The sequence below is a fragment of the Notamacropus eugenii genome, chromosome 2, assembly GCF_028372415.1.
Source record: "Notamacropus eugenii isolate mMacEug1 chromosome 2, mMacEug1.pri_v2, whole genome shotgun sequence".
Lineage (NCBI taxonomy): Eukaryota > Metazoa > Chordata > Mammalia > Diprotodontia > Macropodidae > Notamacropus > Notamacropus eugenii.
This window is the reverse complement of record NC_092873.1, coordinates 269,149,891-269,168,838: the sequence shown is the minus strand read 5'-3', so window position 1 is coordinate 269,168,838 and position 18,948 is coordinate 269,149,891. Positions and strand designations below refer to the sequence as shown.

Here is an 18,948-nt window from a genome sequence, read left to right as displayed (position 1 = left end):
GCTTATTAGTCCTAGAGAGGTGCCCAGTCAGGAAAGAAAAATGACTTGATCATGGTTGCCAGCTAGTATGAGTCAGAAAGGGGACTCGAACCCAGGTCTTTCCTGACTCCATTGCTGGCTCTCTAGGCAGTATGCTATGCTGCGTCCAGTATTCAGAGTCCTCATATTCAGTGTGATTCATAGGATCCTCCAGTTAGAGGCAGAAAGACCTTGCAGGTGATTGAGTCTGTGTGGGATGGCTCAGGTCCCTACATAAATCAATTACTCAGAGGCCTCTCAAAGTGATGACAGAAAAGAGATTTATTCGATTCTCGAGAATCTGGACAATCCTACAGCAGTTCACCTGGAGTAGGAGAGCCGAAGACAAAGAAAGGGCAGTGATTTATATAGACTCTAATGCAAGTCCCTCCCCCCCCACTGACCATTATTCTCATTAGCTGAGAATATGATCTTACATTCTAGACACAAAATCTAACCAATCCCTTTTGAAATGAAGACATTGAAGAATTAGGTAAACTTTATACAATCATTGAGACCCTAATGTACTACACAGTTTTATATCCTTATATGGAATTATTCTGTTCTAAAAATATAGTAACCTTGAGCCTCTCAGTCTTACCTCACCCCTGGGAGAAGAACTACAATCTGAGAAGTCTTCACTAAACCTATCCCACTCAAGTCAATCCCCTCAAACCATCAATCAACAAATATTGAAGTGCCTACTATGTGCCAAGCACAGTGCTAGGCGCCAGGGAGACAAGTACAGAGAATGAAGCAATCTTTATTCACAGTAAGTCTGCAGCTTCTGAGGAAACTGAAGCCCAGAGAAATGTAGTGACGTGCTAAAAGTCACCACCTGGCATCTGAGGCAGAACAGAACAATGCTAATGTTAATAACAGCAATAGCCAGCATTTATATCGCATTTTAAGGTTTGTAAAATGCTTTACAGATACCTCATAACAACCCTGGGAGGCAGCTGCCATATGCCCATTTTACAGATGAGGAATCTGAGACAGAGATGAAGTGACTTGCCCAGAATTACCTAGCCACTAAGTGTCTGAGACTGGATTGAAACTCAGGTCTTCCTGAGAATGGGCTCAACAGTGGCTTCTGGCTTCTCTTCACTGGGTGAAGAGGTGGTCCAGGCAGGGGCTGAGCAGAATTCCCAGAGGCCTGAGGGTCTCTATCACGCCTCTTCATTCTTTCATCTTTCTTTAGCCTTTCAGCGTTAACACAGTACCCAGCACTCAGTAAGCACTTATTAAATGCTCAAGTCTGATTGAAACTGGGAGGAAATTAGACAGGCCTCCTCCTAGCACTTTTTCTGTTCTCTGAACTTGTGTTTGTCATTGTGTTATGTGAAGGACTGTCCTGCAGGTCCTGGGACACCTGCCCTAATCTATCTATGACTTTCTTGCCCAGAGCCTGCTGTCTCCTGTGGCATTTGGGTTTGGCACTGAGTATTTGTCTCGCTATGAAGAGCAAGGCCTTGGACTGCAGTGGGGCAACATTGGCACGAGCCCCATGGAAGGGGATGAATTCAGTTTTTTTCTCTCCATCAAAATGATGCTGATTGATGCAGTCCTTTATGGCTTCCTGGCCTGGTATCTTGACCAAGTACTTCCAGGTGAGTAAAACTCTACTGAGATACAGGGATGTTTCTTGTTGCCTTTGGACATGTGATAAAACAGTCTTCACCAGCTCCCTTTTCTGCCTCTTCAAGAAAGAACCTCCTAGCTACACTTCCCTTTAGTTGTGGTGGTAGTAGTATTAGTTAGTTGTTTCCAGTCCTGTCTGACTATTTGTGACCCCATTTAAGATTTTTTTGGCAGAGACCCCTGGCTCATTTTACAGATGAGGAAATTGAGGCAAACAATGGTAAGTTGTTTGCCCAGGGTCACACAGCTAGTAAGTGTCTGAGGATGGATTTGAACTCACAAAAGTGAGTCTCCCTGACTCCAGGTCCAGGATTCTATCCATTGTACTACCTAGCCATCCCCATTTAGTTGTACCTTCCTTCTATTTTCTGGTTTCATTTATAGAGGTGATGCCAAAATGGATATCTCTTTCAGCCCTGTGTCTATTCATTGGTCATTGGACAAGAATCTTACATTTAGAGGCTAGTAGCTAAATTAATGTCCGACTGTGGGATTCTTAGTATCCTCTCCTGTTATTTTTGCAGCTTTGCCACCATCACTGCAGAAGCAGAAATGGTGGACAAAGAAGGCTAAGGGCCATTTTGTTTTTCTCTTTGTTTCATGAAGATCTTACTTCCCTCAGGGCAGACATATCCTAGGTTCTTCCATTTTCCCCCTTTTGTTTCCCACCCCCCTTTACTACTCCTCACGTTTCTGGTGGGGTATTCATCAAATGACACTACCTGAAATTCAAGGGCAAAAAGAGTACATGGGACAGCCATTCTGTCCACTGGGCTTGGGGACAAGTTCTTCCCATGTTAACAGAATCAAGTTCCTGGCATCATACAGAATCTTAGAGAAGGAAGGAACTCCCATGGTTGCTGAATCCATCCCTCTAATTTTACTGATAAGAAGATTGAGTTCTTGATAGACTAAGGGTTTTACCTCCCATCACAAAGTAGGTTAGGGTGGATTCTGTGTTGCGGGTGGGAACTACTTCAACAGAAGCAAAGTTGTCAGATGCCTTAATAATGGCTGATGAAGCCACATTCTTCATAAATTTTCAAGAGGGCTAAAGATTCCCAAAGCCCTTCATTTCCCAAAGCCCTGTATATCTCAGCATAGTGCCTGGCAAATAGAAGACACAGCTCCTTCATTAATGCCGTCCAGTGTAATGAAAGCATTTTTGGTTAAAGTATTATCTAATTCTAAAAAAATAGCATGTCCCTGCAGCTGGAAAAGGCCTACCTTGATTTAAGTGGCCTTGAAGTCAACTAAGAACCAGTTTCTGTGCTTGAACAGTGAGTAGGTATTTTCCCCATTGCTACCTTGCTTAATTCATGGGGCCTTAAAGGATATGTATGGGTCAGCAGCAGAAGAGAGTGAGTCTGGAATTGACTCCAGTCAGGGTGCTGGCTTGTGTGAATGTAAAACTCATGACTATTTGACCATTTTAGGAAAATCTTGGTTAGTGCAAAAGAACTACGGAGCCCTAACCAGGGAGCAGCAATCGAACCTGCCACAGAGTGATAACAACACTCACATTCCTTCAGCAGGGAGACACAATTGACCTTAGAATTTCATTAATAAGAATAATTAGTTAATATAGAAAGCTACCAGATGGTGCCCTTCCTCACCAGGACAACTACACCCCCAGTGACCCCCCCTTGCTCTGCTTCATCCCATTTCCAAAAAAGTATATCCGAGGGTCTTTGTTCATACATGGGGTGGGGGGGAGGGGCACAGTCAGTGCCCTAGGGATTCTACCTCCTTCTGTTGGACATTTTTCCCAGGTCCTTTCCCAATCCCCAACCTAATTTGTATGGAAAAGGTTTTTTTGAGGGCACCTTTTACGAGTCTCGCCCTGAATGTGTTCTGTAACTCTAGTCCTAGGCTCTAAAATTGCCCATTATAACTTTGATGAACAGGCAAGGAACTGGGCAGCTAAGAAAACTCCACAGTCTTGCTTCTCTCCTGCCCTCGGATAACTGGTTCCATTAGGGCAGCAGAATGATTGGCTAGACTACAAAAGTTCAGCTTTTGGTCATCTGTTCCCATGAGCATCATATGATTGATCATAGCTCTAGAGCTGGAAAGGACCTTGGAGACCATTTGCTCGAACCTCCTCATTTTACAGATAAGAAAACCAAGGTCTCAAAAGGTTGTGACTTGCCCAAGGTCACACAGATAGCATGTGGTAGGGCTGTGATTTAACTCAGGACCCTCTCACTGCACCAACTGTTCATATCAATGTGGGCCCCTCTCTTTCCTATTTACTTTAGCATCCTAACTTTCCTGAAAAATATAAGAAAACCAATGACATAAGTACATGAGAAAATATAAGAAAACCAAGGCTCTTTTGATGAACGCATGCGACATGGTCAGTCCTTGTGAGAGGCTGTAGTTCTGTTGTGTTATGGCTAGCAAAACTATAAATATCTATAATTACAGTCTGAGATTCACATAGATAAGTCCCAGGCGCTTACAAGAATGTAGCTGGGCGGGGTCCCAGTCAGAACATTTAGTCTACACCTCCTTGTTTATGTGTGTTTGTGTGTGTTTTCCAGGGGACTACGGAACACCACTTCCTTGGTATTTCCTTCTGCAAGAGTCTTATTGGCTTGGAGGTGAAGGTGAGTCCTGAAAACCTTCTGCCTGGATCTAGTTGTGCTGTCCTGCCCTATTGAGATGTAACTGAGTGACTCAGGTCCCTTTCTGGAGAAGCTGGAGAGATTCCAGTGGGAATGCCAGCCTCTGGCTTTGAACCTGGGTAGCCCATCATTAGGAGGGTATTATTAGTGGGTGAGTCAGCATGCCACCTGAGGGCTCTCTACTGCATTGCAGAGGCATCTGGGCATCTGAGAACATCCCCCACATGTGTCCCCAGTGTGTGTGAGAGATGTCTGATAAGGCCTTTTGTTCTTGACAACATGAGTGAAGGAGATTAAGTAACTCTCCAAGGAGAAACTTAAAACAGCAGCCCTTTCACCATTGAGTGTTCATGACTGTTCAGATTCTTTGGGATGGGGGCCAGGAGATCTCTGGGAATCATGGAATCAATCACATGGTCCCTGAATCAAATAGGACCTTGAAGTTCAGTTAGCACAACTCACTGTCCTCTATAAATCTCCTCTATGGTGTTTTCTTCCCCACCCACTCCCCAAACCAAATGTCTTGATTTTTCCATTTGCACCCCCAGCATTAACAAAGAGAAGTTTCTGCTCTGGGTCAGGAACTGTACTAAGCACTTTACAAATATCATCTCTTTTGCTCCTCACAACAACCCTGTAGGGGAGGTGATATTGTCACATTTTACACTGGAGGAAATTGAGGCCAACAGAAGTCAAGTGACTTGCCCAGGGTTATACAGCAAGTAAGGGTCTCAGGTTGGATTTGAATTCAGGTCTTCCTGACTCTAGACCCAGAGCTGTACCCTCTGTACCACTTTGTGCTTTGCACTTAGTAAGTACTTAATATGTACTTTTTCATGCATTCATTCGATTTCAGGGATTCTTGAACTTTTTTGTGTTATGGACCCCTTTGGCAGCCCTGTGAAACCTATGAACCCCTTTGAGAATAATGTTTTTAAATGCCTAAAATAGAATGCAGAAGATTACCAAAGAAACCAATTAGATTGAAATGGGTTTTTTTCCCCATCCAAATTCATGGACTCCCTGAGATCTGTGGACCCCAAGTTGGAGATCTCTGATTCTAACAATCTTCTAATCTCTGCTCCAATAGACCCCTTAGCTTCCACTAAATACTACCTCCTTCAAGAGTTCTATACCAATCTCATATGTTTAGTATCTTCCTTCACATTCCTGACATTATTTTGTGCTTACTTTTTGTACGAGTATTTTTTGTACAAGGTTAGGCAATAGATAGAGTCTTGTACCTACTGTCAGAAGACCTGGACTCAACTGCTAATGATGCCATGTACTTCCCATGTGACCATGGGTGAGTCACTTTAATCTCTCTGAGCCCCAGTTACTTCATTTTTAAAATCAGGGTGTTGGACTGTGTGGGCTTCAGCTCTATGTCTATGATCCTGTGTGGGTTTTCTCCAGTAGAATGTGGGCTTCTGTGTTACATCTTTGTCTTTATATCCCCAGAGCTGAGACAAGTGCCTGGTATACAGAAGTAGATTAATAAATGCTTGTTGAATGAATGAATGCATGCATGAAGAACTGAACCCTCCTTCTCCTCTTTTCTATTCACCTGGTCTTCCTCTGCTCAAACTCTTAAAAGGAACAGGTGGTTCTCCCAAAATGAAGAGACTTCCAGAGTTTCTGGGGGGTTAATCCTCAGAACAAATATTCTCAGTTCCCTTCCATGTTGACACAAGCACACAGAAGGCCCAAAGTGAGGAGAGATAAGGACATTTGTTCTGCCATGAGGCTTTAGATAAAAGTTCATCCTTCCCACTGATCAAGGACACCTGGCCAAGGCAGGGTTCTGGAATTAAGGAGAGACACCACCTTCCCCCCACCCCACCTCCTTTTTCTTTTTGGTATCTGGGGACAGAGGCAGAGAAAGAAACTTCAGGGACAAGGCCTTCAGCAGGCTCTGTGGGCAAAGGAAATGCTTCCCAACTTGAAATGTGAGAAGCTTGCCTTTCCTCTCCCCCTCCCTACCAAAAAGGTACTTTTTGGCATTTGCTCTGTAGTGGTGGGCTTGGGCCTAGGTTAGCTCTCCCCAGGAAGACCCTTCAAACCTCCATGTAGGTCTTACCCTAGGGCTTTTATAAGGCTCAGGTGACTAAAAAAAAAAAAAAAAAGAAATGTCTTAAACACAGAGCATTCAGACAGCTTGGTCTTTTTCTGTACAGCTTCTCCTATTTATTTTTAGATAGTTAATGAACATTTATTAAGAGTTTACTATGTTCCAAGCACAGGGATAAGTGCAAGGGACATAAAGGAAGGCAAAGCCAGCTCCTGATTCTAATGGGGAAGAATGAATGAATTTTAAAAAGAAAGATATTGAAAAGGTAGGTAGGGCTTCCTCAGAGGTGACAGTCCTCTACTCACAGGGGTGGCTTTGGGGATCACTGTCTGTTACGAAAGGCAGAGAACCTGTCTGGAGTGTCCTTATTAACAGCTTGTCTGTCCTTTATGTCTTATCACATCACAACTCCACCTCATCATGAAAATTCTTTTATTAGGTACCCCGTCCTTCATCCGAAGGTACATAGCAGAGAAGGACACACCAAAGGCTTTGCCTAAATACTCCCTGTGCATACCTGCCCCTGTGTGATGCTGGGGGGATCACAGCTGGGGGGAAGGGCACTCAGGTTTGGGATCTGAGCTGTAGAACTGGAGGGGGTTTTAGGAATCATCTAATCCTACCCCCCCCACCCTTGTTTTAAAAGATGAGGGGACTAAGGCCATCATTTCAGTTCCCTCAGAGGAGAAAGGACTTGCCCAAAGTCACAAAGATAGGAAATGGCAGAGCCAAGATTGCCCCTCTGAAGATGAGCCCCACCTATGTACCCTCACTTCCTACCTCCTCCCGCACCCATCACCCTCCCAGTTTCTCACGGTGATTGTCTGGTATGTAAAAATGGATAGGACCCAGGGAGTAAATAATGAAACCTACCCCCCCGTTCCAGGTGGAGAAGCAGAGTGTTATAGACAGATTCAGGTGAGGTAACTGCATTGCGTGATTTTGGATGTACTCTCTGTGTGATGGGGCTAGGGGATAGGGAGGATTAATGATTGATGTAAAACAAAAAGCAACTACAAGGCCTAGCTTTAAAAATAGCAAAGGAGTCCCCAAGGTGAGAGGACCTACGTGTACACCCCCCACCTCCATCTCTCCCACTTCCCCCACTACCTTAATGGGGCCCTGGACTGGGGAGAAGAGTAGTGGATATTGAAGATCAAATAAACCTTGTCATCAAATCCAAGTTAAAAGCCCCTTCCCAACAGGCTTTTCCACTCCCTGACACATCTCGATGCACTGAAACTGTCTGACTTTCAATGAAGCTTGTATTACAAAGCTTTCTGGAATGGCAGTGACTCCTGGGTACGGATTGCGCAAGGGGGCACCCAGAAAGCTTGAGTGAAAACTCTGGCTGGTTTCAGTACGTCACGGGCTGTCACAGCAGCTGCTGAGTAGGGCAGGGGTGGTGGGGGTGGCTACCCCGGAGGGGGCCTGATGCTAAGCATGCTGACTGGGCTGTTTTGTATGCCTCCCAGGGCTGCTTCTCACAGGAAAGACTCCTTGGCCTCTTATCTCCTCTCCCACCCCCTGACCCTTCCCAGATCTTATGGAGAGAGTTAACTCTCATGTTTGGTCCTGTAGGATGTTCAACAAGAGAAGAAAGGGCCCTGGAAAAGACTGAACCTATAACAGAAGAAATGGAAGACCCCAGTCACCCAGGAGGGATACACGGTATAAACCCTAGACCAGAAGTTCTTAAACTTGTGTGTCCTGGACCCCTTTAGCAGGCTGATGACACCTAGGGACCCCTTCTCAGAATCATGTTTTTCAGTTCATAAAGTAAAATATATAAGATTAGAAAGGAAACAAATTCTATTGAAATACAGTGTGTGTGTGTGTGTGTGTGTGTGTGTGTGTGTGTGTGTGTGTGTGTGTATTTAAAGTTCACAGACCTAGGATTAAAAACCCTTGCCCTAAATTTAAAAAAAATTAAAAATAAATATATGTAATAAAAAAATAGACCTAAAATATAAACAAAGAACAGAAAAGAATAAAAATAATGTTTAAAATCGAAAAAAGAATTTAAAAAGATAGAATTCTTGCCCTTCCTAGACAAACAGGGAAACCCAAGCAAAGGAAAGGTGGAAAAGGCCAGAGTAACATGTCTAACTTGGGTGAAAGGAAACCTAGGGAAATTAATGATCTTCTTCAACAAAAACTCAAGCTGAACCCTTTGGAAAGGACCAGTTGCACATGTGCAGAAAAAGCATGGGGTAGGGGGAAAAGAAGGGGGGACCCCAGACATGAGCACATATTTCCTGGAGAAAGCCATCCTGAAGTGGGTAATGTGTTTATGCCCTTGTTAAGCAAATCCCAAGTGAGTTACACAAATACACTGACTTCACTTCCGAGGATTTAGCAAGAACAATTAGTTTGGGTCACTAGGCCTTGAGACGGATATGAGCTATGAGAAAAGGCAGAAAATATAGCCAATGGCCCGACTACACAGCAGGCGGGGAGCCCGCTCTAGAGAGCCTTCCCCTACCCCAGCTGGGCTCTAGAAATCTGAGAACCCCGTCACTCTGTTCTGTTACCTAATGATTCCTAACTGGTTGGCCCAGGTTCAAAGTTGTCATTTCCCTAACCCAAATTCCCGTCTTTCACACCAGGATGACATTTCAACTTTCTTTGGCATTGTCAACAAAACCAGCCTTGGAGTCAGAAAGACCTGGGTTTAATTCCTGCCTTGGACACATACTAGTTGTGTGAATGTGGAAAAATCACTTAAACTCAGAATCCCTCAGGTGTCTCCAGGCAGGAGCATAGATTTAGAGCTAGAAGGCATCGGAGAGAGGTCATCTAATCCATTTTACAGGAAAGTGCTTAACAACCAGCTCTCCAGGGAAAAGATGTACTCATGACATAACTTTTAAGTTTAATCTGCTTTATTAACATTTTCTCCATCATGTTCTTAAGTCTACACAGTCAACAAAATATAAGTTAAGCCTTGAGTTGTAGCATTTGCTTATTTCTGAGGTATAAAGGCCCATGCTGAGAATTTAACAAGCAGCTCTCTGGAGCCAGTAGAAGCTGGTTCCAGAACACTGCTGCCTCTGGAGCCTTGGTCTAATAGGGACAACAGGGAGCTTAGGTCAGGAGACAGCTCTTACCCAGCTAGAAAGCAAGGTTGATGAGACTTTGCCATCAAGGGATCTAAACCAGAGACACCATGCTAGAGGATAAGGCAAGACCTAATGACCCCCACTCATCTATCAACCTCTTTTTCTTTAAGATACCTTCTTTGAGAGAGAGCAACCTGGACTGGTCCCTGGAGTGTGTGTGCAGAATCTGGTGAAGGTCTTTGACTACCAAGGCAAGCCAGCGGTGGACCGCCTGAACATCACTTTCTATGAGAACCAGATCACTGCCTTCCTAGGGCACAATGGTGCTGGGAAAACCACCACCATGTGAGAACTCAGGGAACCATCTGGAGGAGCCTCAGGCTTCACCTTGGGGTGGGCTTGGGGGAATGCACTCTTTTCCCAGGGATGCATCTTAGGATCAAAACTCCTTCAGGGCTTAGCTTAAGTGCTGTGAGATCCCTTCAGAGGTCAGTCAGGGGGAGCTACTTGGTGCAGTGGATAGTGGAAGGTGCACTAGACCTGGAATCTGCAAGACCTAAGTTCAAAGTCAGCTTCATACATTTACTAGCTGTATACAAGTCACTTCACCTCTGTCTGCCTCAGTTTCCTCAAGTGAGATAGTAATTATAAAGTGCTTAGCACGGTGCCTAGCACACAGTAGGTGCTCAGTACTATGTGTTGATTCCCTTCCCCTCTGATGATCTTTTATTTTTATGGGGGGGGTGGTGGCATGGGATGGGATGGGGAATAAACCTGAGGTGCTCTTGGTATAGAGAACTCCCAGTGAGGAAACCCCCTTCTACCAGTGCAAGTTGGCACCCACTCTTCCACTTCTAGTCTTAGAGGGAATTGTCTGGGGCACTGAGAAGTTAATGGATTTGCCCAGATTTAGATAGTCATTACCCGTCTGCACCAAGCTCCTCCAGATATGGAGACAAGCTTTCTATGCCCCACACTAGGACACCCCTCTTGGCTTCACTTCTCAGAGCATCTTATCTATCTCCCTAGCAGACAGGGACTTTCGATTTATACCCCTAATAGCATCTTGCAAACATTGAGTGCTTAATTAATAGGGTTGCATATTTAGAGCTAGAAGTGACCTCTGTATGATCCAACTCCTCATTTTACAAATGAGGAAACCAAAGCCTAGGAACCTTGGAACCACGGAGATGAAGCAAGAGTTACATAAGAGGTGGGATTTGAACCCAGGTCCTTTGCTCCCCAGAGTCAGTTTTCTTTCCAGTATATAGCACTGCTTCATTTGACATAATCAGGGGCAGCTAGGTGGAGCAGTGGATAGAGCACCAGTGCAGGAGTCAGGAGGACCTGAGTTCAAATTTCACCTCAGACACTTCACACTCACTAGCTGTGTGACCTGGGCAAGTCACAACCCCAGTTGCCTGATCCTATCCTGATGACTATGTGGTCACTGGATTCAGATGGTTCTGGAGGAGAAGTGAGACTGGTGACCTGCACAGCCCTCCCTGACTCAAAACAAAGTCAAGTGCAAGTCATGTCATTATTTCTCTGACAGCAACAAAGGACGAACACACACACACACACACACACACACACACACACATTTATATAGGACTTACTATGCACCACAGACTGTGCTAAGTGCTTTACGATCATTTTTGCTGTTCTGTCATGTATGGATTTTCATGGCTCCATTTGGAGTTTTTTTGGCAAAGATACCACTTGCATTGCCATTTCTTTCTTCAGCATATTTTACAAATGAGGAAACTGAGGCAAACGGGGTCAAGTGACTTGCCCAGGGTCACACATGTAGGAAGTGTCTGAGGCTGGATTTGAACTCATGAAGATCAGTCTTCCTGACTCCGGGCTGGCACTCTATCCACTGCACCACCTGGCTGCCCCAACTTTACCTCATTTGATCTTCACACTTAAATTCTTTGTAACATAATAGGGCCTCTTTCTCTCTTTCTAGTTTTAGCCCTTCCTTATTCTTTTCCTTGTTCTCTATGTTTCCACAACCCTGGATTCCTGGCATTCCCCTACTCTTCACTTCATCTCTTGTCTCAGAGTTTTGGAATTAGCTGTACCTCCTATCTTCAGTGCTCTACCTCCTCACCTCCACTACCTAGTTTCTCAGTTTCCTGTAAGTCTCCATCAGATCCTTCCTTCTGCAGGATATCTTTTCTGGTCCCCTCTGGCCACCCATCCCTTCCCCTCTATAGCATCTTCCATCCACTCTCTCTAGCTCTTGTATCTGCCTGGTTCTTCATATCTCATTTACCCCATTGGGATATAAGCTGGGGTGGGGTGGGATGAGATGGTGGTGCTATGTAAAATCCCTTTACCTTTCTTTGAATCTTCCAGGGCTCAGCTCAGTACCTTATACATAGGAAATTATTTTCTCCAATTGTTTCATGGTTATGAATGAGAGTGAATTGCATTCTTTCTCCTAAATAATGTTGGCTCCCTCTGGTTATAGTAGCAAAAAGGAGAGTTATCTGATCTGAGATCTTGTGAGATATCTCTTACACATGCAATTCCCAAAGCTCTAATGTAGTCAGAGCTTATGAAAGCCAGCATGGCATTGGCCAGAGAGAGCTGACCTAGACTTTGGTGTTAGTTAGGAAGACTTGGGTTCAGATACTGCCTCTGACGCTTGGGCAAGTCACTTAGCCAGGAAAGTCTCTAATACTCTAATCTGCAGGATGGAGAGAAGTTTCTGCACTGAAAGTCATTAAAAATCCAGGTCAGGAATAAAATAAAATATGAAAGGCAGTATAACAGTAGTGGAGGGAGCTCCAACAATAAAGTCTAAAGACCCAAGTTGAGATTCCAATTCTGATAGTTTTTTTTTTTAAGCTGTGTGACCTTGGATCAATTAAGTAACTTCTCAGAGTCTCAGTTGCCTTATCTGTAAAATGGGGGTGATAATACAACTACCTCTTAGGATTGTCATGAAGAAAGAACTTTGTAAAGGGTTATATGAATGGAAGCCATTGTTATTGCTACCTACTTTAAAGAATTTAGCTGTGCATAGGCTATAAGAATCAAATAAGTTGATGTCTACAGTTTTGTTATATGTATATATATATATAAAGTCGAATGTATATAATACACATTCTAGATGTCTATAGTGGTTTGTTACTATATATTTGCAAGGGTGAAATGGCTATTATTTTTGATAATGAAAAAGAGTGTGATATGGTGAATAAGGTGTTGCCTTCAGAGCCCAGAAGAACTGGGTTCAAGTCCTACTTATCAGATATATATACCCGGGCAACCAGTGTACCCTCTTTGAATCTCAGTTTTCTCATCTGTAGAATGGGAACACTAATAGCTATAGCATTTACCTATTGGTTTATACATTATATAAAGGTAGGTTATTGTTATGGTCAGATGATAGATAAATCATCCTATGGCCTCACCTTTGTATAATGGTCTTTTAAAATGCCTTTTTGGTACACTTCTGTCTTGGTTTAGGCATGTTCTTATAGCAAACTGTCAGATGTGAGGTGAGCGGTGGAAAAACTGAAAAAGCAGAACCGTTCCTAGAAGATGGTAGGAGGCGAGAAGAGGCTTAGCCCTGAGAATTCTCAGATAGGGAGATCAGACGCTGGGCTAGTGACGACATCTCCGGGGAGCAGCTGATATCTCGGAGGGCCCCGGGGATCCAAGAGTAGCCTTTGGGTCTTTTGGTTTCTGGAAGGAGATAAGGCTAGAGCCGCAGATGTACACGCCCAGCGTTGGAATGTGCCCTGGGAGGGAATGGAATGCCAAGTCCGAGATGCTGTCTTTGCTTCTCGTGCTGCCCTCTGCTGGTCCCCAGTGGACACTTCACTTGTGTGCAGCCCTGGGGCTGGCTGGCAGGCAGAAGGGAATCCTGGAAACTTAGATTTAGAAAGGACTCGGGAGAGGTTGTCTGGGAGTCCACAATTAGCACCTACTATGTGCCATGAACAAAGCTCTGGGGATACAAAGGAAAAGTCAGATCTCCCCTGCCTGCAGGGAGTTTCTGTTCTTTTGAAGTAGAAAACCTGTAGATACAGAAGTGCAGAAGAGATCAACACTGGGGAGATGGAAGGGAATTTTAGACTCCTGCTGATTTGCACTTGAGCTGAGTCTTGAAGGAGTTGAGGGATTCTAAGAGTTGGAGGTGAGGTGGGAGACCATTCCAGGCATGGAAGACAGCCAGGGCGAAAGGCTGGAGAGGAGAGCGGTAGGACTGACTCACGGAGTAGAGAGGAAAGGCTAGGATTGTGAAGTGCTTTAAATGCCACGCAGAGGATTTGATCCTACATGAAACAGGGAGGCTTTGACATTCACTGATTGGAGGTGAGTGGTGATGTAGTCAGACCTGTGTAAGAGCCAGAGGGAACCTGGAAGCCAGTTTAGTCCCCTCACTTTTGCACTGAATAAGTTGAGGCCTAGAGCAGTGAAGACTGCTTCTGCCCAAGGAAACAGTGAGGAAGGGGCAGGGCTAGAATTTGAACCCAGATCCTTAGATTTCAAATTCAGTGTTCTTTTCATTAAGGCATACTATTCTAAACCAACCCCTCCCTGAAGCACAAATCCTTTCTTTAATAACTTCTCTAAAAATTAATTCAGAGGTTGCATGATATTGTGGAAAGAGGATGAGTCTGGAGTCAAGTAGACTTGAAAGTCCTGCTTCTGACACATATTAAGCACAACCTTTAACCTCATAGGACCCCAGGGACCTCACTAAGATTATGTTATGGATGAGCTGCCAACTTACATGATGAAAGGAGTTTTCATACCTGGAATTCCCCAAATAGATGCAACCACAGATCTAGATAAACATTCGAGCCACCATTTGAACATCTCCCAGAGATGGAGGACTCACTACCCCATAAAACAACAAGTTCTTGAGTTCTGCAACTTCCCATCTCTGTCACTGCTTTGTTCCTGTCATATTTCCCTTTTTATCAGCTAGAGCTCATCTCCCAGAAGCAAGCCAGCCAGAAAGGCTGAGGGCACAGGATATTTTTGCCATTGAACCTTGTTAGTCTGTGAGCCCTAACACAAAGAGGGTCCTAGGATCATAGATTTAAGGCTAGAAGGGACCCTGAGAAGACATTTAGTCCAACCCCTTCATTTTGCAGGTGAGCCTGAAGTGAACTGCCTGAGGTTGTACAGGTTGTAAATGCTCAGGATTAAGATCTGAACTTGGGTCCTCTGACCGGAATCCACAGGTCTTTTCCCTGCATCCTAATGACTGCATTTGTCACTTTACGTACGTAGAAGGTGATGAATAATCTTCATAGTATTATAGATTTAGAGACAGAAGGGACCTTAAAGCCCATGGAGTCCAGTCCCCTCATTTTTACAGAGGAGGAAACTGAGGCACAGAAAGGTTAAGTGATTTGCCCAGGGTCACACAGCTAGTAAATATCATGGTTAGGATTTGAACCTGGATCTTCCTGACTCCAAGTCCAGTACCCAGTGGAGGGAGATGGCTGTGATTATCTGAACTACGAGCTAAGTGAGCACAAGGGTTTACATCTGTCTACGACTTTTCCTTTAATAACTCTTTGGGTTCAAACTAGAATAAAGAGAAGGTTTCTCCCTGACTCGGGCTAAATGGTGCCACCATGCCAGCAAGTTGGTCTCCTTGTCCAAAGAACACGGTCTTGCTTTCTCCAGGTCCATCCTGACGGGGCTGCTCCCTGCTACTTCCGGCACTGTGCTGATTGGTGGGAAAGACATTGAGACCAACATGGACTCCATCCGGCAAGACCTGGGCATGTGTCCTCAGTACAACATTCTATTCCACCAGTAAGTACAGCCTGAGTCAAGATTGCCCACCCTCTGGGACTGTCTTCTAGATCTTACCTCGGGTTCCTCTCCTTCTTGGATTGCCCTGGAGGCTGTTACTGAGAGACATTGAGCCTTAAGGTTCTGGCTATCACTGGGGAGAGCCTTCCTTCTAGGCGTCTGATTGGGTTCTAGGTCATTCACTTGAATGATTTTTCTAATTGGGAATTAAATTGAGGTGAAGATGTTTTGCTCCTTCTAAGGTGTGACACATGAGGTTCATCTCCCTCAGCATCAGGGTTCCAAGGCCCTTTCTCTGTTCTATTCCCCTAGTCTCACAGTGGCCGAACACATCCTGCTTTATGCACAGCTGAAGGGAAAGTCTAGAAAGGAGGCACAGCTGGAGATGGAAACCATGTTGGAAGACACAGGCCTTCACCACAAAAGAAACGAAGAGGCTCAGAACCTGTCAGGTGCTGAGGCTGGGCCCAGGCTAGTTTTCTGATAGCCTCAATTTTAAGCTGTGAGGGTGTTGAGAGTGGGGTGGAGGGGAGGGGGGATGGAAGGAGAGGAGGGCAGGGGAGGGAAGAGGAGCATATTAAAGAGACCAGTTGTTTGGTGTGGCTGATCAATCTCACAAGGGGTTAGGGCTTGAAGATGCTGAGCAACCAAGAACTTGGAAAGTTCTTGAAAGATTTCCTGATGTTTGGGAAATATTCTGGGAGGAGCTTGCCTCTCTATCACTTTTCATTTGGGATGAGCAATGGAAAAGGTCAAGAAGCGGGTTCATTCATCCATTCATTCATTCATTAAATAAACATTTATTAAATTCCTACTCTGGGCCAGGTGATGTTTTATTTGTTTGTCTTTTGGATCATACTTGTGATTTTAATGATTTAAGAAACTCCCAAGGAGGCAACACCTTATATTAATGGCTTTCAACACCTGCCACTTAAAGTCTTAGAGATTTGCCTGGGGCCACTGAGAAGTTGGGGTTACATAGCCAGTATGTGTGAGGCAACACTTGAACCCAGGCCTTTCTGACAATGAGGATGGCACAAAAACTGCTTCTCTACCAGGTTGTTTTAGTTCTAATATTCATAAAAGTTTGGGCTAAAATATGAAGGTGAAAGTGGTGTGTATTGGCTTGTAGGAGTGTGGGTTGTCTTTCTCCAGATGATTTGCTTCCAAAAGGCCTTCTGTATTTAGGTGAGCCTTCCTGGGACCTAGCTCTGGGAGCCAATTCTAAATGTCAAGGGAATAGGAGGAGACTTGTCTTCCTTAAGCTGGCCTCCCTCAATATGAAGGTCCTGGTTAATCCCTCACTTCATCTTTCCTGCCCTCCTTCACAACTATGATGTGAATACCCTCTCTGGTGTCTGTAGGGGGCATGCAGAGGAAGCTGTCAGTTGCCATTGCCTTCGTGGGAGATGCCAAGGTGATAGTTTTGGATGAACCCACCTCTGGAGTGGATCCCTATTCTAGGCGCTCCATCTGGGATCTGCTCTTGAAGTATCGCTCAGGTAATGGGCTTCAGCCAGGGGGCTGGGGCTGCTGTCTCTATGTGCCCTATAGAATAACTGCAACACAGGGGCCCAGTTTCACAAAAGGGGTTTCCTAATAGGTAGTTAAGGCTGGAGAACCAGAGGGATTCTATTGACATTTGGATTTACCTGTTACTTAGGTGAATCCAAGCTCCCATCAAAAACTTAGGGAACTTGAAGTGCCGAGACATTTTTTGAGAACTGTTGACCTAACCCTAGAGTATCCTAGAGAAGGAGGATTAATTGGTTGTAGGTTAGAGCCATCTGAAGCATGGGGTGAAGTAATGACCTAATGTCCCTAATGTCCTAAGTGGTTAAGATGAACATTGACAACTGCATAAACAAACAAGCAAACCACCCAAAAGACAAAACACAGAAAGCTCCAGAAGAATGGTGACCTAATAAACAGGTCCAGGAGCCATGTGTTGAGTGTAGAGACATTCATTGCCATAGATTAGGATGGGATTTCTCCATACTTGAGTTGTTTCCTTCCTACTATTTTTTGGTTACCTTCTGCCACCTTCTGACAGTGAAAAAAGAGCATAAATAAAGGTCAGAGCCAGAATTGTAACTAAGACAGAGCACCTGGTCCTTTGCCCCAGAGTGGGTTTATTTAGAGGGTGCTGGTCCTGGGGGCACTTTCTCTCTTATTCACTTTGCCTCCCTGGCAGCACCAGTTACCATATCTCAGGTGTATAGGACCATGGGTGAGGCTACACCACAAATGGGCGAGACTACACCACAAATCTCCTTCTCCTTTCCACTTGTCCCAAGTGTAGAAATTGCCAAGTTATTGCTTTGATCAGAATTTCTGTTAAATTGAACAATGTCTACTAGTAAGAAGACATCTAACCACTGCATAAACTTTCCATGTGTTATTCACTGGTGGTTTAATCACCTAGAATTCTACTTTCCTCCTCTTTGAATAGTGCCTCCAGTTAAAGTACATGCACCCACTTCCTGAAGACTTGAAGAGAGGTACTTTATCATATCATAAGGGTGCTCACATACCTAGAGTGCCCAGTGTGGAGGTGGCTTGGTTGATGAGTAAATTAGGTCTAATGAACAACAATGAATTGTCACACAGCAGCTAATTCTTTGATCTCTTCAGACTGGGCACTCATTTAGGCCCTACGCCTGATCTTAGAGTTGGACATCATCCATGTTTTCCCTGAGATCGGTGCTGCAGGATGAAGCCCTCTCCTCTCAACTTGACTGCCATTTTTTTTTCAAAAAATGTACATTTGAGCTGACTGGTGATATGCCTGGAATGTACGCATGACTGTTTCAAATTCTTAGCCCCCAGCCTAGTTGAGAGGGCCTGGATCTGTAATTTTACTGAGATAGGGAACTTCCAGGTAAGGAAACTCCTTCTCCAAAGCAGAGTAGCACCTGAATGATCTCTCTTACCCCCCCTCCCAGGCCGAACCATCATCATGTCCACTCATCATATGGATGAGGCCGACCTTCTGGGCGACCGAATAGCCATCATTTCCCAGGGCAGGCTGTACTGCTCAGGGACTCCCCTTTTTCTGAAGAATTGCTTCGGCACGGGTTTCTATCTAACCTTAGTGCGTAAGATGAAAAACATCCAGAGCCACGGGAAAGGCTGTGAGGTATGTTTCTGTCTGGCTCCCTCCCTGCCTGGAAAGTCAGCAGCAAGCCATCGGGGCGGGAAGTGAAGTGATTAGGGCAGGACAAGATAAGGGAAGGAACATCCAGTTTGGCTAAAACTGCCCCTGAGAGGCTTGTTTGCATTCCTAGGCTGAATGTTGTGCTGAGATGGCCTGGGATTATCTGGACTTGGCCTCTTCGTCCCTTTGGAAAGTTTTCAGAGGATATTGATAAACTGACTCCCAAATCTCCCTAAAGGGAATGAAGTCAATGGAGAGTAAAGTAACTGCCCGTGGCACAGTGGAAAGCTCATCTGGCCAGGCCCAGAGGTCTCTCATCTTCCTTTTCTTGGGCTTCAGCTTCCTTACCTATAAAATAAGGAGATTGCACTAGATGCTCTGGGATGTTCCTTCCAGTTCTAATATTCTGTGATGTTAAAAAAATGCAGAAGGAATCTGTGTAAGGAATTCCTGGTGTGGAAATTCCCTCCTAAGCATTACAGCAGCTCTGCTGTTACCTGCAGTCTTAGGGAGTGGGGAGAGGGGTTGAGACATTGTGATTTTCACCAAATCCCCTAAGGGATGGATTTTGTGTTT

General features: G+C 44.7%; 1 protein-coding gene across 2 annotated transcripts in view; it reads left to right on the top strand.

Moving 5' to 3' along the window:
• The window catches only part of ABCA4 (ATP binding cassette subfamily A member 4), a 200,937-nt gene that overhangs the window by 117,354 nt on the left and 64,635 nt on the right, over window positions 1-18,948 (top strand). For both annotated transcript variants that reach the window (XM_072644042.1, XM_072644041.1), the window contains 8 exons: window positions 1,424-1,628; window positions 4,206-4,271; window positions 7,942-8,031; window positions 9,593-9,767; window positions 15,084-15,215; window positions 15,528-15,667; window positions 16,580-16,717; window positions 18,161-18,354. In XM_072644042.1, the coding sequence (XP_072500143.1) occupies window positions 1,424-1,628; window positions 4,206-4,271; window positions 7,942-8,031; window positions 9,593-9,767; window positions 15,084-15,215; window positions 15,528-15,667; window positions 16,580-16,717; window positions 18,161-18,354 (1,140 nt within the window). The remainder of the gene's footprint in view (window positions 1-1,423; window positions 1,629-4,205; window positions 4,272-7,941; window positions 8,032-9,592; window positions 9,768-15,083; window positions 15,216-15,527; window positions 15,668-16,579; window positions 16,718-18,160; window positions 18,355-18,948) is intronic.